Source organism: Rhamphochromis longiceps, linkage group LG3, assembly GCF_057381845.1.
Source record: "Rhamphochromis longiceps isolate RC_006_pf linkage group LG3, R_longiceps_female_GT1.1, whole genome shotgun sequence".
In the NCBI taxonomy this organism is placed as follows: domain Eukaryota; kingdom Metazoa; phylum Chordata; class Actinopteri; order Cichliformes; family Cichlidae; genus Rhamphochromis; species Rhamphochromis longiceps.
Genome location: NC_140559.1, coordinates 17593 through 35220, shown reverse-complemented (window position 1 = coordinate 35220; position 17628 = coordinate 17593). Strand labels below are relative to the sequence as shown.

Genomic DNA, 17628 nt, shown 5'->3' with positions numbered 1-17628 from the left:
GACAAAAGCTGAATTTAACACCATTGCTGGAGCGAGTTCAAATGTACAACATGTTTTAACATATCACAGCATTCTTCTGTGTTTAAATATAGACTCGAACTGGTTACATTTTCATTTGTAATGGAGCTGTAAACCATACTTGCCAACCTTGAGACCTCGGAATTAGGGAGACATTCAAAAGGGCTGTTCGTTATATGGGTCGTTATATACATATACACACAAAAAAAACTTGAATTTGACAGTGTTTATTTATCAGACAAAATAATTTAAATTATATAGCTGTCCAGTACCTGTGCAACAGATGGTAGTCATGGTTCAATATTTGGAGACAGCATTTCCCTTCGAGATGTCCTGGACGAAATCAAATTCTTTTTCCCAATCATTTCAGAACTTGCACACATATTTCCTTCTCTTATTGGTCATTGCAATTTCTCTTCTGCTTCCTCTTCCTTTGTTCTGATTCCCGCGCTTGACTTCGAGGTCTTACCGTTATTATTGTCCAGCCGGAAACAGGAGCCCAGTTAATGATATTTTTGTTCCCAAATTTGGACATCCAGCCACTAAAATTACTTTTTCTGTTCGTGAATGCAAGTTAACAACTGTAATTTGGCATCAAGGATTAGTTTGCTTTGTTGTAAAAATAAAATGATTTTAGGGCATCTGTGACATAAACCTTACACAGGGTGTTAGCCTGCTAAATTTGTGTGTATAAGAAAGGTCGCCATTAACACTCAGCCACGCAGGCGGGCGGTGTGGACACCCAACACTGTGAACACGATAACTTGAAAATGTGGTGATGTAGGATTTTCAAACTGATAGCATAGGTGCATCACCTGAAAGTCTCCTAAAAATGTCAGATACGTTTGAATGACAGTGATCTCGAGGTCAGAGGTCATGTTTTCTAAAAATTTTGCGGGGTTTTTGTGACGCTGTGTGAGTCTGATTATGCTTATCTGTTGTCTGTCTGACCAAATCTACCACTCTGAACCTGAATTAATCCCCCAAACACATATTCACTCTATATAGGCTATTTATGCATTTGATCACTCAATTATTAATTACTATCTTTACCCGTATGAGATAGGTGGAGTGAGACAAGATGAAAATATAAAACAAATGTTTTGTGTCTCTGTCTTAGGAAGCAGCCTCGCTATGACACATGTTACAGCTGATGAATAGAAAGTATCTAGTTCTGCCTTTGGGGCTGATGGAAATAATATAATTGTTATTTATATTAAAAAAATGTTTCAGTTCATCCAGTGCAACATATTGCCCTCAATCACCTAATTAGTCAAAAGTCCTGTTCTAAAAATATTCTGATTAAAATATGACACTGAATGTGTGGAAGGTGATTCAGCTGAAAATCTTTTCCTGTAATGTTTAACAACTGGATTCAATGGGGATACTGTGGCAATACATATTTAAAATCTAATGAAATACAGGATTCAGTTGATGAACACAAGATTCAGTTCAGTTCAGTTCATTTTTATTTCAAACATTTCAAACATGTGCCTTCACAATCATTACAAACTATTATTCCATTATTTGTTTGAAAAGGAGTAGGCTGAAGTATTTACTTATTTGTCCCTACCCCCTCAAGTTTTACCTCTCATTCATTTAATTCTTTTTTTTGTCTTAAATTAAACAAACAACATATGCAACAAAAATAAAGCAAAACAAAACAAAACATACATAAATCAAAAACAAGAAATTAGCAAGCCCCACCACAGTATAGTTTCTTTCATATGAAAAATACAGAATGTGTATACATATATAATATGTAGATTTAGTCGGAAAAAAAGAAACTAGTTATTGTTTGCGACTATGAAGAGTTAGATGCTTTTTTAAAATGTGTGCAAGGTGTGCAAGTCTACTTTGAGCAGACTTGCACACCTGCACAACACCAAAGCTGTTTTACTTTGAAGCAAACAACTGTGCTGAAACGTGAAGAATAAAAATGTATAAAATTGATTTGGGTAATTTGTGTCATTCAAAGACGAAAGTTGATTATTTCTTTGTAATATTTTGTTACTTCCCTCTGCAGCCCCTAATCTCTTCAGTGGGTTCAGCTGTTGCTAATTGACCTAATCAGGTGTGGATAAAAGGTGACCTGAGGCAGGCTTTCAGGGAAGCTCACTAGTCTTTGCCTTGGAGGGAGCCATTTTAGCCAACCTGCTATGCCATTTTAAGATAAAACCTCTTCTCACTAACATTCTGGTATTCATCTCCTTTTTTATGTGGTGGCTTTTGAGCCGGGTCGTAACATATTTGTCAAGCAAGTCTATAAAAAACTATTTGTTTTTAATCAATTTGAATATTAAAAAGTTAGTTTCAGTAGAAGCAACCAAAACACTACAGACATAAAGCAGATACATAACACTTTGCCAGAGGTCTGTAAATTAGATTTTCATGCATGTCTGTATTACTGTTTTCAAATTCTATATTTGCACTCTCTCCATAAAAACACAAGGTATGCTATCCAATGAGTCATAGATCTACTAATTGGAGCCTTTGTCTTAAAACAATGCCAAGGATAATGCAATAACCTTAAAAGTCAGCTCTGCTCTGAAAAATGGAGGTAAACTATTTCAGACAGCAAAGATGTTATCAATAACAATCTGCGTAACGCTGCCGCCTGGAACAACAGAACGTAGCTGTCAAACAAACCCAAACAGTCCTGACCCGCGACAAAATGAAACAGGAAAGTACCGCAGTGTAATCCATTTATTTCAACAAAGTAACTGTATTCTGAATACCACCTTTTTAAACGGTAACTGTAACGGAATACAGTTACTCATATTTTGTATTTTAAATACGTAACGGCGGTACATGTATTCCGTTACTCCCCAACACTGTAGGTATGAGTGTTTATTCTTCTTCCTGCTCCTTTTCATGCATAGAAACAGTGTTGCTTTAAATGAAAGGAAGGTTTGTGTATAGGACATGGATTACTGCTGTACAATGTGTGAAACAAAAAGAATGAATGAATATGCCTGTATACCACTACATATGTTGTGCATGTGTCATTGTAATTTCTATAAAACAAACCAAGAAAAATGTTTGTTTCAGAGTATAGATCGCTTCAGTAAATAATGACTGTGATTTTTTTTCAACTTGTTTTTATTGCACAGAATTAATTAAATTGTAATCAACATTTTGACATACAAAATATTTAAGTGTTTCCTCTGATAGCCTGAGACTGAGCTTCTCTTAAGGAATGTGCAGATGCTGAATCCAGTTGTTCTTCAGCCTGTAGAAACTATTTCAATCTCCTGTCTTCCTAATTAACAATCAATGTTCCCACAACATTTTTAAATGTTTCCTACATGTTTAGTCAGTTTTTATTAATAAAAATCACTCAAACATTAAATAGACCAACAAACAATGGAAGCACCAAAATAAGAAAAAGTTTATCCTGCAACAAATTTAACAAAGGTCTCAAACTATTCTAAAGTTATAGGTTCTATTATTTAAAAAAAAAAGTTGCAATGGTGTACAGATTTATCTGCACTACACCATAAACTGCAAAATGTCCAAAATGTCACATGACAGCACTGAAGATATATCTTCTGTGTAACATAATGACTTATTTTTAGTATGTTACACTGAAAACCTGCCTGTCCACTTTGTTTTTGAATGCACAATAGGAGCCTATGACTCACTGGGTTTGTGCGTCAGCACTGACAAATGTATAGATGCTATTCTTTGACGTCTCCACACATCAGTCAAACATTTCTGTACAAAGTCCCTGCTGCTCTAAAAAACACTAACACAGCCCTGAATACATGTTAGAAACACATGTGAATGTGAAAGATTTACTTCAGACCTCAGAGTACCAGCCTTTAAAATTCTGTGCCACAAACAACAAGTGAACCTGTTTGATTTGTTTATGCTGAGTTTATCTCTGCACACATTCAGAACCCTGAAAACACAGCAGAAAATAAAAACCATGGATATGGATTTATGGATATTACAATAACCTAAATAAAATATAAGCAAAGCTTCCTCTTGTTTTTGGTGGAAGATGATGTCTCAGGCGTTTCCAGTTACTGAGGCAGGAATGCATAGCAATGCACTTACAACATACTAGGTCATTCAAACCTGTTGATCCTGTGTCTGGAATCTATCAGAATATCTAAAGCCTTCCTTCTTTTGTTCTCTCTCATACCTGTAAAACATTCACATGCATTCACTGACACTTTGTCTATGGGGAGAAATGGCACAGAAAGGATTTAAGATTGCTGGTGACAAACTCTCCTGCGCGATCTGTTTGGATCTACTGAAGGATCCTGTGACTATTCCCTGTGGACACAACTACTGCAGGGACTGTATTAAAATTCACTGGGATGGACAGGATCAGAAGCACATTCACAGCTGTCCTCAGTGTAGACAGACCTTCATACCGAGGCCTGCTCTGGTGAAAAACACCATGTTAGCAGAGTTGGTGGAGGAAGTGAAGCAGACTGGACTGTATGCTGCTCCTGCTGATCACTGCTATGCTGGACCTGAAGATGTAGCCTGTGATGTTTGTCATGGGAGAAAGCTGAAAGCCTTCAAGTCGTGTCTGCACTGTGTGGTCTCTTATTGTAAACACCATCTCCAGCCTCATAATGATGTAGATGGATTAAAGAAACACAAACTGGTCAACCCATTCAAGAAGCTTCAGGAGAACATGTGCCCTCACCACAGTGAGGTAATGAAGATTTTCTGTCGCACTGATCAGCAGTGTATCTGTTATTTGTGCTCCATGGGTGAACATAAAGGCCACGACACAGTCCCAGCTTCAACAGAAAGAACTGAAAAGCAGAAAGAGCTGAAGCCGTGTCGTGAAAAAATTCAACAGAGAATCCAAGACAGAGAAGAACATGTTAAGGTGTTTCTGCAGGAAATGGAAGCCATTAATGAGTCTGCTGATAAAGCTGTGAGGGACACTAACAAGACACTTCAACAACTATTCCTTCTCATCAAGGAAAACATTTCTGATATCCAGCAACAGATCAGATCCCAACAGAGAACTGAAGTAAATCGAGCCAAAGAGGTTCTGGAAAAACTGCAGGAAGAGCTCAGGGAACTGAAAAGGAAAGAGGCTGAACTGGAACAGCTCTCTCACACAGAGGATAACACTCAGTTTCTACACATGTTCCCTTTGTTCTCAAATTTTACTGAATGTACAGAGGTACCCTGCACTAAACGTCATCCTCTGCTGTACTTTGATGATGTGCCAGCTGCTGTATTAGAGGTGAAAAATAAACTACAGGACGATCTTCAGGAAGGATGGCAAAAAGTTTCCCGCACAGTGACTGATGTAGACGTGTTGCTACCTCAGCCAGAGCCACAAACCAGAGCGGAATTCTTGAAGTTTTCAACTCAGCTCACACTGGATCCAGACACTGTAAACATGCGGCTGTTATTATCTGAAGAGAACAGAAGGGCAACATTTGTGAGTAAAAAACAGGCATATCCAGGTCACCCTGAAAGATTCATGAACAGGTCTCAGGTCCTGAGCAGAGAAAGTCTGACTGGACGTCACTACTGGGAGGTACTGTGGAGCGGGTTTGGTATTTACATAGCAGTCGCATGCAAAAGCATAAGCAGAACTGGAGATGAAAGTGAATTTGGAAATAATGATAAGTCCTGGGCGTTAAGGTGTTCTTCTATTGAGTATGAATTAAGTCATAAAAGAGTATTGGAATTTTTTTCAGGTCCTCAGTCCTCCATAATTGGAGTGTACCTCGATCACAGAGCAGGTATTCTGTCCTTCTACAGTGTCTCTGACACCATGACTCTCATTCACAGAGTCCAGACAACATTCACTCAGCCGCTCTATGTTGGACTGAGGGCTTATCATTTCTTAGGATCAGACTCCTCTGCTGTGTTTGTTTGAGTTTGAGTATGCAGAATGAAGTAATTACTTTTTGTGCTTTGCTTGTGCGTTTTTTGAAATTAAATATATAACCCTTGGTTGGTTGCACCCTTGAATGTTAAAGAGGACATGGTAAAAATGGTAAATGGCCTGTATTTGTATAGCACTTTAATTAGTCCCTATTGACCCCAAAGCGCTTTACTTTGTGAATGACTACGTTCAGTCACTATTGATGGCAGCTACATTATAGCCACAGCCGCCCTGGGGCGCACTGACAGAGGCGAGGCTGCCAGGCACTGGCACCACCGGGCCCTCTGACCACCACCAGTAGGCAACGGGTGAAGTGTCTTGCCAAAGAACACAATGACGGAGACTGTAGGAGCCGGGGCTCGAACCGGCAACCTTCAAGACAACTTGCCAACGCTTGAGCCACGATCACTCCATGGAGAAAACACATTTGCATGCATAAATAAATGTAATAAAATAATTAACAAAAATGTCATGCTTTGACCAGAGATTGTAAATTGAAAAATTTACATTTTATTTTCTGTATCTTTTGAAAAATATTTTGCTCATCATTATAGTTTGTCATAGATGAAATGCATTTCATTTTATTTTGTTAAATTTTTAACTCATAAATATTTTCATAAAATGCTGTAGTAATGTATCCACAAGTTGATCACCAGTTATCAAATAAATTTGCTTTAAAAATGTATGTTTATTAAATGAAGTATCTGTGTCTGTTTATTTATAAACATGAGTATTTTGTTCCATGTTTTGAATAACCAGTGGAGTTTTGTTGTTTCATTTTCTTAATTCATGCTTTTAGTTGCTCCATAGCGTAGTGGTTTTTCTTGTTTGGCGAATGCATAGAAATGCAATGGAGCCTAAACTTTTCTTAAGTGGGCAGTATGGAGTAAAACCACTGCAGAAAGTTCTTCTTCCCCTTCTAAACTGACCGTATTTACAAAACAGATAAACAGCCTGATGTATCTTAAAAAATAAGGGTATTTTTTAAAATAAATCTCATATGTTTTTCCACATTCAAAGTTTGCAGCCATTCAACGTTCAAGACCAGTTTGGTCCACAAATATTTGGACAGAGACAACTTTCTTATTTTGGTTCTGTACATTACCAGAATGAATTTTAAATGAAACTCAGATTCAGTTGATTTTCAGACTTTCAGGTTTAATTTAGTGGGCTGAACAAAAAGACTACATAAAAAAATGTAAGGAACTAAAGCATTTTTAACACAGTAGTTGTTTAAATGCTCATTTCTGATTCTTGGCTGAAATCCCTTTGCTGGCAATAACAGTCTTAAATTCATGAGCATCACCAGATGCTGGATTTCCTCCATTTTAATGCTCTGCCAGGCCTTTACTGCAGTGGCTTTCAGCTTTCTGTCTATAACAAGTGAAATGCATGCTCAGCTGGGTAAAGATCAGCTGACTGACTTGGCCATTTAACAATATTCCACTGCATCCGCATCTCCTCTGGTGTGCCACCACAGACCACGCTCTGCCACAGGGATAGTTTTTGTGCCTATGCATATGTCTTTCACTTTGGTTCGGCCCAGGCGGGTCCAGTAAAGACACATTCTTCTTCATTCACAGCTGGGTGCAGGTTTCTCCAAACTTAAAAACAATATCTTTGCACAATGACTTAAACTAGCACCATTGGAGAATAAACTCCTGGGTTGCTTTGACTGTATGTTTTGGGCCATTGTCCATCTGTGTTTCAAACAGTTTTTATAACTTCACACCAATATTTGACATCTGCATGAGCTAAATAGTCTCAATAAAGAAATGATTTGATTTGTCCACCTATTTTTAATCCTGGCATAAATCGCAAATCATTATTTGAGAATTTAATTCCCCCCCAAAGAGGGTAGCATTCCACATTGTTGCCTTTCATCAGAAATAGTACTTAGAGCTCTGCCCAAATACTTCATACCAAATACAAAGAGATGACATTGACCCATGCTCTCATTTCTTTTAAATGCTGTTTGACAAACTTGAAGGTCTGATTGGTTCCTCTTTTTTTGACTCGTGGACTTCTGAGGCTCTGTTAGAGTGACTGTCTGCTTGATGGTGATTTCCCTAATCAATGAGCTATTTGTCCTTTTTGTTCTTTTTCACAAATGAACTTTACAGGTTTTTTATACCGTGGTCGTTGTCTCAGTTTTACCATTATGGCCTTTTCTGGATTGTAAAAGAACCGGCGACATGTTGATGCTTTTCAGCATCTTTAAAAAGTGTATTAACCACAGTTGCTATTACAAACACACAAACAGTTGTAGCTCTACATCCAGCCGCACACATCACCACCAACCATAACAAACACAGACAGACAGCACAGCTTTTTATGTCGGTGAGGCGTCTGAACCTACACTGAAGTGTTTTTATATATGAGAATCACCATATTAAGCATGTAACTTATGTAGTTATAAGATTGTGCCACTTGCTGCGTAAAATTTAATAATTAGGATTAGTGCGATATTTGACCATGTCATGACCTATTGTGATAAGACAAAGGGTAGCCGGTGTCCTGACTGGCCTCTGGCCAGGACCTTGGCCACTACCTGACCCTGCAGCTGTGTTTGGTGGGAAAGTTACCCAGCATATATTAGGCGACCAGATGACACCCCGGCACTTTTTTCCTGCTGCTACTTCCTGTCCATCTCTGTGTTGCTCTGCTGTCTGTGCTTAAGGCTGTACACCCCGGGCTTTTGCTTTGCTTGATCTTCTCTCTTCAGATCTTCGTGTCACTCTGTCAAACTTCACCTTCACTGCTCTCCAACGAGCGCCTTTTGTTTCTTTTGCTTATTTGAGTAGTAATCATGACTTTCACAGAGATCCTGTCATAGTCAGTCTTTCTAACTGTGGCCTGTATTAGTCAGCAGCCCTGGCACATTACTGCACTTTGAAGTTGAAACAAGAAGCTGTAGACTTCAGCCTTGTAGGGAATTCTGATGTAGATGATCGGTTTCATACACACGGGCATACATTTGATGCTCTGAATCCTTTCTATTCCTTTTATTTGGTTAATGGTACTTTTCACTCTGAAACTGTGATGCTTATGTGCTTAATGAAAAACTGGATCAGAACAGAATGAACATCATCTGACATGAAAGTAAAAGTGAGGAGATCTAGTTTAAATGTTGTTTGTACTGCAGACTGTTTCAAGATGATGTGAAGGATAAAAATAGTATGGTAGAGTCAGTGGGGGATATATGCAGCCTCCCCATATATATATATATATATATATATATATATATATATATATATATAGTAATTATTATTAGTAATTATTATTATCCCCATATATATATACAGTGGGGCAAAAAAGTATTTAGTCAGCCACCGATTGTGCAAGTTCCCCCACTTAAAATGATGACAGAGGTCAGTAATTTGCACCAGAGGTACACGTCAACTGTGAGAGACAGAATGTGAAAAAAAAATCCATGAATCCACATGGTAGGATTTGTAAAGAATTTATTCGTAAATCAGGGTGGAAAATAAGTATTTGGTCAATAACAAAAATACAACTCAATACTTTGTAACATAACCTTTGTTGGCAATAACAGAGGTCAAACGTTTACTATAGGTCTTTACCAGGTTTGCACACACAGTAGCTGGTATTTTGGCCCATTCCTCCATGCAGATCTTCTCGAGAGCAGTGATGTTTTGGGGCTGTCGCCGAGCAACACGGACTTTCAACTCCCGCCACAGATTTTCTATGGGGTTGAGGTCTGGAGACTGGCTAGGCCACTCCAGGACTTTCAAATGCTTCTTACGGAGCCACTCCTTTGTTGCCCGGGCGGTGTGTTTTGGATCATTGTCATGTTGGAAGACCCAGCCTCGTTTCATCTTCAAAGTTCTCACTGATGGAAGGAGGTTTTGGCTCAAAATCTCACGATACATGGCCCCATTCATTCTGTCCTTAACACGGATCAGTCGTCCTGTCCCCTTGGCAGAAAAACAGCCCCATAGCATGATGTTTCCACCCCCATGCTTCACAGTAGGTATGGTGTTCTTGGGATGCAACTCAGTATTCTTCGTCCTCCAAACACGACGAGTTGAGTTTATACCAAAAAGTTCTACTTTGGTTTCATCTGACCACATGACATTCTCCCAATCCTCTGCTGTATCATCCATGTGCTCTCTGGCAAACTTCAGACGGGCCTGGACATGCACTGGCTTCAGCAGCGGAACACGTCTGGCACTGCGGGATTTGATTCCCTGCCGTTGTAGTGTGTTACTGATGGTGACCTTTGTTACTTTGGTCCCAGCTCTCTGCAGGTCATTCACCAGGTCCGCCCGTGTGGTTCTGGGATCTTTGCTCACCGTTCTCATGATCATTTTGACCCCACGGGATGAGATCTTGCGTGGAGCCCCAGATCGAGGGAGATTATCAGTGGTCTTGTATGTCTTCCATTTTCTGATGATTGCTCCCACAGTTGATTTTTTCACACCAAGCTGCTTGCCTATTGTAGATTCACTCTTCCCAGTCTGGTGCAGGTCTACAATACTTTTCCTGGTGTCCTTCGAAAGCTCTTTGGTCTTGGCCATGGCGGAGTTTGGAGTCTGACTGTTTGAGGCTGTGGACAGGTGTCTTTTATACAGATGATGAGTTCAAACAGGTGCCATTCATACAGGTAACGAGTGGGGGACAGAAAAGCGTCTTACAGAAGACGTTACAGGTCTGTGAGAGCCAGAGATTTTCCTTGTTTTTTCCTTATTTTCCACCCTAATTTACGAATAAATTCTTTACAAATCCTACCATGTGGATTCATGGATTTTTTTTTTCACATTCTGTCTCTCACAGTTGAAGTGTACCTCTGGTGCAAATTACTGACCTCTGTCATCATTTTAAGTGGGGGAACTTGCACAATCGGTGGCTGACTAAATACTTTTTTGCCCCACTGTGTGTATATATATATATATATATATATATATATATATGGTGACTGGTGAGTGTCAGCACCACAGTCCAGGATGAGACAACGAACATCCAAGAATACATTGGGAAGATGGCCCCAACTGACCGAGTGCTCAGTGAATACCTCAGGCAGCAGAAACCCAAGAAAGAGGAGGGAGACGAGGAACCATCATGGAAGGACAGGGCCCTGCACGGTATGTACCACCGGCAGATAGAGGAGGTGGCTGATATCCAGAAATCCTACCAGTGGCTGGACAAAGCTGGACTGAAAGACAGCACAGAGGCACTAATCATGGCAGCACAAGAACAAGCTCTGAGTACAAGATCCATAGAGGCTGGGGTCTATCACACCAGGCAAGACCCCAGGTGCAGGCTGTGTAAAGATGCCCCAGAGACAATCCAGCACATAACAGCAGGGTGCAAGATGCTAGCAGGCAAGGCATACATGGAACGCCATAACCAAGTGGCCGGCATAGTGTACAGGAACATCTGTGCCGAGTATAACCTGGAAGTCCCGAGGTCAAAATGGGAGATGCCCCCAAGGGTGGTGGAGAATGACCGAGCTAAGATCCTGTGGGACTTCCAGATACAGACGGACAAAATGGTGGTGGCTAACCAACCGGACATAGTGGTGGTAGACAAACAGAAGAAGACGGCCGTAGTGATCGATGTAGCGGTTCCGAATGACAGCAATATCAGGAAGAAGGAACACGAGAAGCTGGAGAAATACCAAGGGCTCAGAGAAGAGCTCGAGAGGATGTGGAGGGTGAAGGTAACGGTGGTCCCAGTGGTAATCGGAGCACTAGGTGCGGTGACTCCCAAGCTAGGCGAGTGGCTCCAGCAGATCCCGGGAATAACATCGGAGATCTCTGTCCAGAAGAGCGCAGTCCTGGGAACAGCTAAGATACTGCGCAGGACCCTCAAGCTCCCAGGCCTCTGGTAGAGGACCCGAGCTTGAAGGATAAACCGCCCGCAGGGGCGTGCTTGGTGTTTTTTTTTGTTTTTTTTTTATATATACTGAACAAAAATATAAACGCAACACTTTTGTTTTTGCTCCCATTTTCCATGAGCTGAACTTAAAGATCTGAAACATTTTCTACATACACAAAGGACCCATTAACCCATCAAATATTGTTCACAAATCTGTCTAAATCTGTGTTGGTGAGAACTTCTCCTTTGCCGAGATAATCCATCCCACCTCACAGGTGTGGCATGTCAAGGTGCTGATTAGACAGCATGAATATCTCACAAGTGTGCCTTAGACTGCCCACAATAAAAGGCCACTCTGAAATATGCAGTTTCATTTCAAGTATTGTGAGTCTATTACCGTTGGATATTAACAAAAACTACTGCACAGTGAAAAGGCACTACAGCTTACTTGTTCCCCCCTCCTCTGTCCCCGTTTCCCCTCCCTCTCCCCTGCATTGAGGAGTTAAACAGTTTGATGGCGTGTGGGACAAAGGAGTTTTTAAGTCTGCTGGTCCTTGACTTTGGGAGAAGCAACCTGTCACTGAACAGACTCCTCTGGTTGTTTATGGCCATGTGCACAGGATGCCCAGCATGGTCGATAATGTCCATATTGCACCTTAATTTGTTTTTATATAAGTGTGTGGAATGAGTCTTCAGTTTAATGTTTTTTAATAGGCAAAAAATACTTAAATGAGTAAATGGTGAGTCGAATTTTTCTGGGTTCTTTTTCTATTTTTGCTGATCCGAAAATTGATCCGATCTGTGATTAAAACTGTGATCCGATCCGAACCATGAGATTTTTTATCCTTTGCACCACTAGAAATTAGTACTCACTAGTACTGTTTGAGGCTCTTTGCTGTTGTCTTGATTTTTCAGCCACAAATTTTTATCAAGTGCAGTTAACATTTCCAATCTTCTTTTTTTTTTGTTATCAAAAAGGAGTTACATTTTAAAAAGATTATTTTCTTTCCTTCAGCTCTGCAGCCGGATGTGCAGGCGAAGCTTGGAGAGGATGTCACTCTCCAGTGTCAGATTTCCACAGATGAAATAATCTCAGTGCTGAAGTGGAGCAGAGCTGAACTGAACACAGACGGCTACGTCTACTTCTACAGGAACAAACGCTCCTATGAAAACTACCAACATCCATCTTTTCATGGCCGAGTGAAGCTGAGGGACCCGGAGATGAAGGATGGAGACGTTTCTGTGATCCTGAAGAACGTCACGTTTAATGACACTGGGATGTATGAGTGTCACATAGCTGTGAGGAACCCTGTGAGAAGTAAAAGAGGTCACACTGAGATCAGTCACTTCATTGACCTCACAGTCACAGGTGAGTTTGTAGAGCTCACACTCAGCTCACACATCATAAAACCCCCAAAACATAAAAGCGTGAAATTATGAACTAAAAATCTAATGACTGATTATTTGTTACTTGGCAAATAGACAAACAAAAACAAGTGAGCTAAAATTTATTGACAGCCTCTTCTGCTCACTTCTTTCAGTGTGAAGTGTGAAGGGTAGAGTCATTAGCATGCTGCTAACTCAGATGCTAAACATTAAACCACTCTTGAAATTCTCTGACAGCTGATGTTCTCTCTGCAGGTGAAACAGATGAAAAGTTGTTGCAGCAGCAACTCGTGGAAAGTGAAGCTGGAAACATGCAGGATGTTGAAGACGTAGTAACTCCAATTAAGATGGTTGTTTGGTTTGTTGCGCTTGCTTTTACTGTTGTTATTTTGGTTTTCTGACATTATTCATATTTAACAGAAATAAGATGCAGCTTCCCATCTGGAGTAATACAGAGGCAGTCCAATTAACATGAAATATGATTTTATAGAAAGAAAATTTACAGATTTGATGAACTAACACTGATAGCAGCTTTGCTAGGCAGCTATGCAACATGGACTTTTGGTTTAAAAGTGAAAAATAGTAAATAACAAACTGTTCTGTTGTTATCAAAAACATAACAGCTCTGCAATCTCCTCAAATAGACAGCAAAGTCAGCCTGGAGCTTCTCACTGTGGTGCTAACCGCAGTCAGACCCTGGCATATGGGAATAATTACTAAATATGGAGCTCACACTAGAACAGAAACAACATTTGCGTGTAGATAACAAGAACAGTTTTATATGAAAAAAAAAATACTTCTGTAAATACTTGCCCATGACTGGGGGTGAGGTTGTTGAGGCAGGCTGGCATCAGAATTGAGATTTACAAGTTCTGGAACTGAACAGAAAATAAACGTAATAAAATAAATAAAAAAATCTGGGGGAAAAAAAATCACAAAAACTGCTTCTGATTGGTGCTAAAAAAGGATTCAGATTCTGCTGCTTTGAACTCTTTTGATCTTTTTTGCAAGCACTGTATACTGGTTTGTTCTGCATTCTTACGGTCTGTTGTGTAGTACTGCTCACCTGTACATCTGCCCAAATTACTAGTATGATGTATTAGTATATATGAATGTATGAATGTATGAAGTATGTATGAATATGTATGAAGCAAGAAGAAATGTGCAAAAGTTCAGCTGCTGAGGTGAATAAATGTCAGTTACTTTGAGATAAAGTCTTGTTTTTTTTCTTACTATTTATCACCTTCTTTTGACTGTGACTATGTTGTATTTTTGTTGCACTACGTTGCAAGTGGAAAACTGGTTGTGATGATGCTCTTGCTTGTGGTGTTTGAGAACTGGACTAACCACATCTTCCCTCTTTGACTCCTAACAGCTTTCAGCTGCCTTTCCTGCTCCACTGTCTCCATCCACTTGTCACAGATGGCGTCTTTAATAATCCTCCTATCTTTGTCTCTAATTGTTGCATCTACAGGTGACTTAAATATGTTCTTATTTCAATTCCTCTAAAACGTTTTGCTTCTTACTAACATTATTTAAATAATGAGTTCATGAAAGTCAAGTGTTTAATGATGAAACTGCAGATGCTGTTGACACTGCTGCAGATTGTGGGAAGGGGTTCGCTGCTTTTGCAATAGCATGTTCAGAATTTTGTAAATGCAGTGGTGGGGCAATATTTGATCAAAAAACAAAAAGTGTGGTGCACTTGTGTTCATAAAGCTTAATTTAAAGTAAAAAAAAAGTTTAAAAAATGCTATCAGAGTTAGTGTTCATATAATTTAATTTGAGTGGCAGTTCTCACAAACTAAAGGAAAGCAAAAGCTTTAATGTTTTTACCACATTATAGAGCTGTGATTATGAAAGTTTTATGCTGACTCAAAAACTGCCAGAACTGACAAACAAACAAAATCTTTACACAGTGACTGAGATTTCTGACTGTGTGAAGGTCATTTGGAAACATTTCACTTCTGTGTTTAACTGCAAAGTAAACTCTCTTTGATTTGGATTTAATTTATGATCATGTTTGAATATTTTTGACTGTTTAACTAAACCCTATCCTTGTGTACACAACACTCATTTAACGTTGTTTATTATTTTCTATACTTAGAGTTACATTTATTCTTTATTTAGTTAGTTGTTTATTTAGTTGTGCGAAGGAAACTCTTGTTCGCACTCTTCGCACTCTCAAAGTAAGAATTTCATTGCTCAGCTTTGTGTTTTGCAGTGTATATAACAATACATATCTTGAATCTTGAATATTTGTGTCTTCAATGACGATCCTACTTGTCACTCAAGCTGCTCTGCTTCCACTTGGAGGCTTGAAAGTGTTAAAGCATCGATCTGCAGCTCAGTGAATGTGACATCAGAATAACCAGCACAGCCAAAGAATCACACTTGGGTCACACTTCATGACCTCTAATTTCATGCACACATTCACACTAACAACTAGGATTTTCTCTGCAGAAAGAAATACAATGACAGCTTCATCCAGCACAACAGCTTTGCTCACTTCCACATTGCTGTCCACCATGACAGCTCCAACCCCTGGCTGCTCCTCTTGTCATCCTAATTTCAGACTGGTCCTCCACTTGGTGGTGTTCTCCCCATATTTGATCTCCCCTCTCCTCTGTGTGTCTTTATTTCGACAAAGAGCCAAAGGTAACACTGAATCATTCACCGATAAATGAATACACTTATGATTAATTCCTCTCTCTTTCTAAACTCATAAACTCTGTGTTCTCTTGGTAGAGAGTTCGCCCCACCAGGCTGAACAGAGACTGGCTGATGATAAATACATCACCACTGGCATCACCACAGAGGACCACATCTGAACCTCTACCTTAACTTAAAATGAAATGTCTACTGGTGTTTCGACCTGTTAATCATTTAGTTGATTTGCTGCATATTGTTTTTAAAAGATCTTGAGAACATCTGCTTGCACAGACCCAGATCTGTTTCTGAAGTAAATAAAGTGAAACAGGAGGTGCTCTTTCTGACATTTTTGGTGTACCAAAAACAAATGAGAGTCTATAATGGAAAATGACAGAAGAGCACTGATATTTAACCCACACAGAGTGGCAGCTGATTGGCTCAAAAAATGCCGACAAGAAAGGTGACCGTCTCAGTTGCAGTAAGCTGCTGTACCAGCAGAGGGAGCTATTTTCTTTTTTTTCTTTTTTTTTCTTTTTTTTGAAAAAGCGAAGCTGTTGTCAGTCAGGTTTTTTCTAGATGGCACTGCATGGTAGATTAAAATCTGTCATTCGCATTTTTTCCAGATTCAGCTAAAGAAACTGGGACAAATTGTGTTTTTGCCACAGGTCAGCAGTAACGAGTAACGTTCTTTGCCAAGTTGTTTGTTATGTATGGGCACAAGGCTGGTTCATGCCTCATGAATTAGGTGCTTGAATGATTCACAGGTCAGCATTAGGTGGCTTAACAAACAGAAATAAAACAATCCACTGAAAATGGTCCGGTACAAGGATTGGACTGAACATGAGTAAACGTAACTGAACAACGTAACTGAAACGTAACTGAAAAAGCAGCCAACGTCCAAAGAAAAACTTCAGAAAGCCTGAAGAACTATTGTTTGACATCACATTCAAAGTCTGGCTCCTTATTTGCATAATAAAAGCACCATTTTAGAAAACTGGCCAGATATAAACAAAGAATCCAGCTGTAACCACTGTTCAAATGTCTATTTTGTAAAAGTCTGCAAATGAGAAATTACTTTAATAGTGCCTCAGTTGCATATTTAATGAGGCAGTTGGTTTTATTTTGTGGATTCAAGCTGCTCTTCATATTTTTGGCCTCCAGATGTCACCAGAGAGACTGTGTTTAAAAGCTTCGAGTAATGAACTGTTTTTCAATACAAGCTTCAGAAAGCTTCATTTGGCCATCACTACTGTTAATTGTGCTCTCTGCAGTGTTTAAATGCTTACATATACACACAGTTACTGTCCCTCCACACATACGACTCGGTTCTGCTTCTATGCCCCATCTTTGTTTACTATTTCCCACCGAGGCTTCTTGGCCAACATTTCTACATGGTTAGGAATATATTGCCACCTGTTGCATTGACATGTTCCTAGCAGCTTTTTCCCTCATTTTAAGTCATTTTAAGTCATTTTAAATCATTTTAAGAAGTGGGTTTGAGTGGGTTAAAGGAAAAGTGGAGGATAGAGAATAAACAATGCTGCCACCTACAGACCAGTTCAAATAAAAACCAGTAATGAAACACTGATTCCGTTTGTGTTGTTGTAGCTTCTGTACAAAAAGTTATTTAATACATTTGCTCTATGATTGGTTATGACTGGAATCAAGAAAATATCAAAGCTGACTGTGTATTTCACTCAGCTCCTGTTGCTCTAGAAAACAGTGATGGAGCCCTGAATACATGTAAGAAACATGTGAATGTTTCCTCTCTCAAAAGTCAACCTGAGCTTTAGACACTCATCCAAGTACAAAATTCAACCAGACTGATTTATAAATAAACAAATAACAGTTTGTAA

At 39.4% G+C, this 17628-nt stretch overlaps 2 protein-coding genes across 2 annotated transcripts; both read left to right on the top strand.

Annotated features, from left to right (window-relative positions):
• The first annotated feature begins 4188 nt into the window (after nt 1-4188).
• Nucleotides 4189-6543, top strand: LOC146672389 (tripartite motif-containing protein 16-like). The gene has a single exon (XM_085386220.1). It carries the CDS (start codon nt 4217-4219, stop codon nt 5882-5884), a length of 1668 nt encoding a protein of 555 aa, XP_085242346.1. The 5' UTR covers nt 4189-4216; the 3' UTR covers nt 5885-6543.
• On the top strand, nt 6227-13521 carry LOC146672388 (V-set domain-containing T-cell activation inhibitor 1-like). Its single transcript, XM_085400861.1, has 3 exons — nt 6227-6238; nt 12713-13103; nt 13376-13521. Exons 1-3 carry the CDS (start codon nt 6227-6229, stop codon nt 13519-13521), a joined length of 549 nt encoding a protein of 182 aa, XP_085256987.1.
• The last annotated feature ends 4107 nt before the right edge of the window (nt 13522-17628 follow it).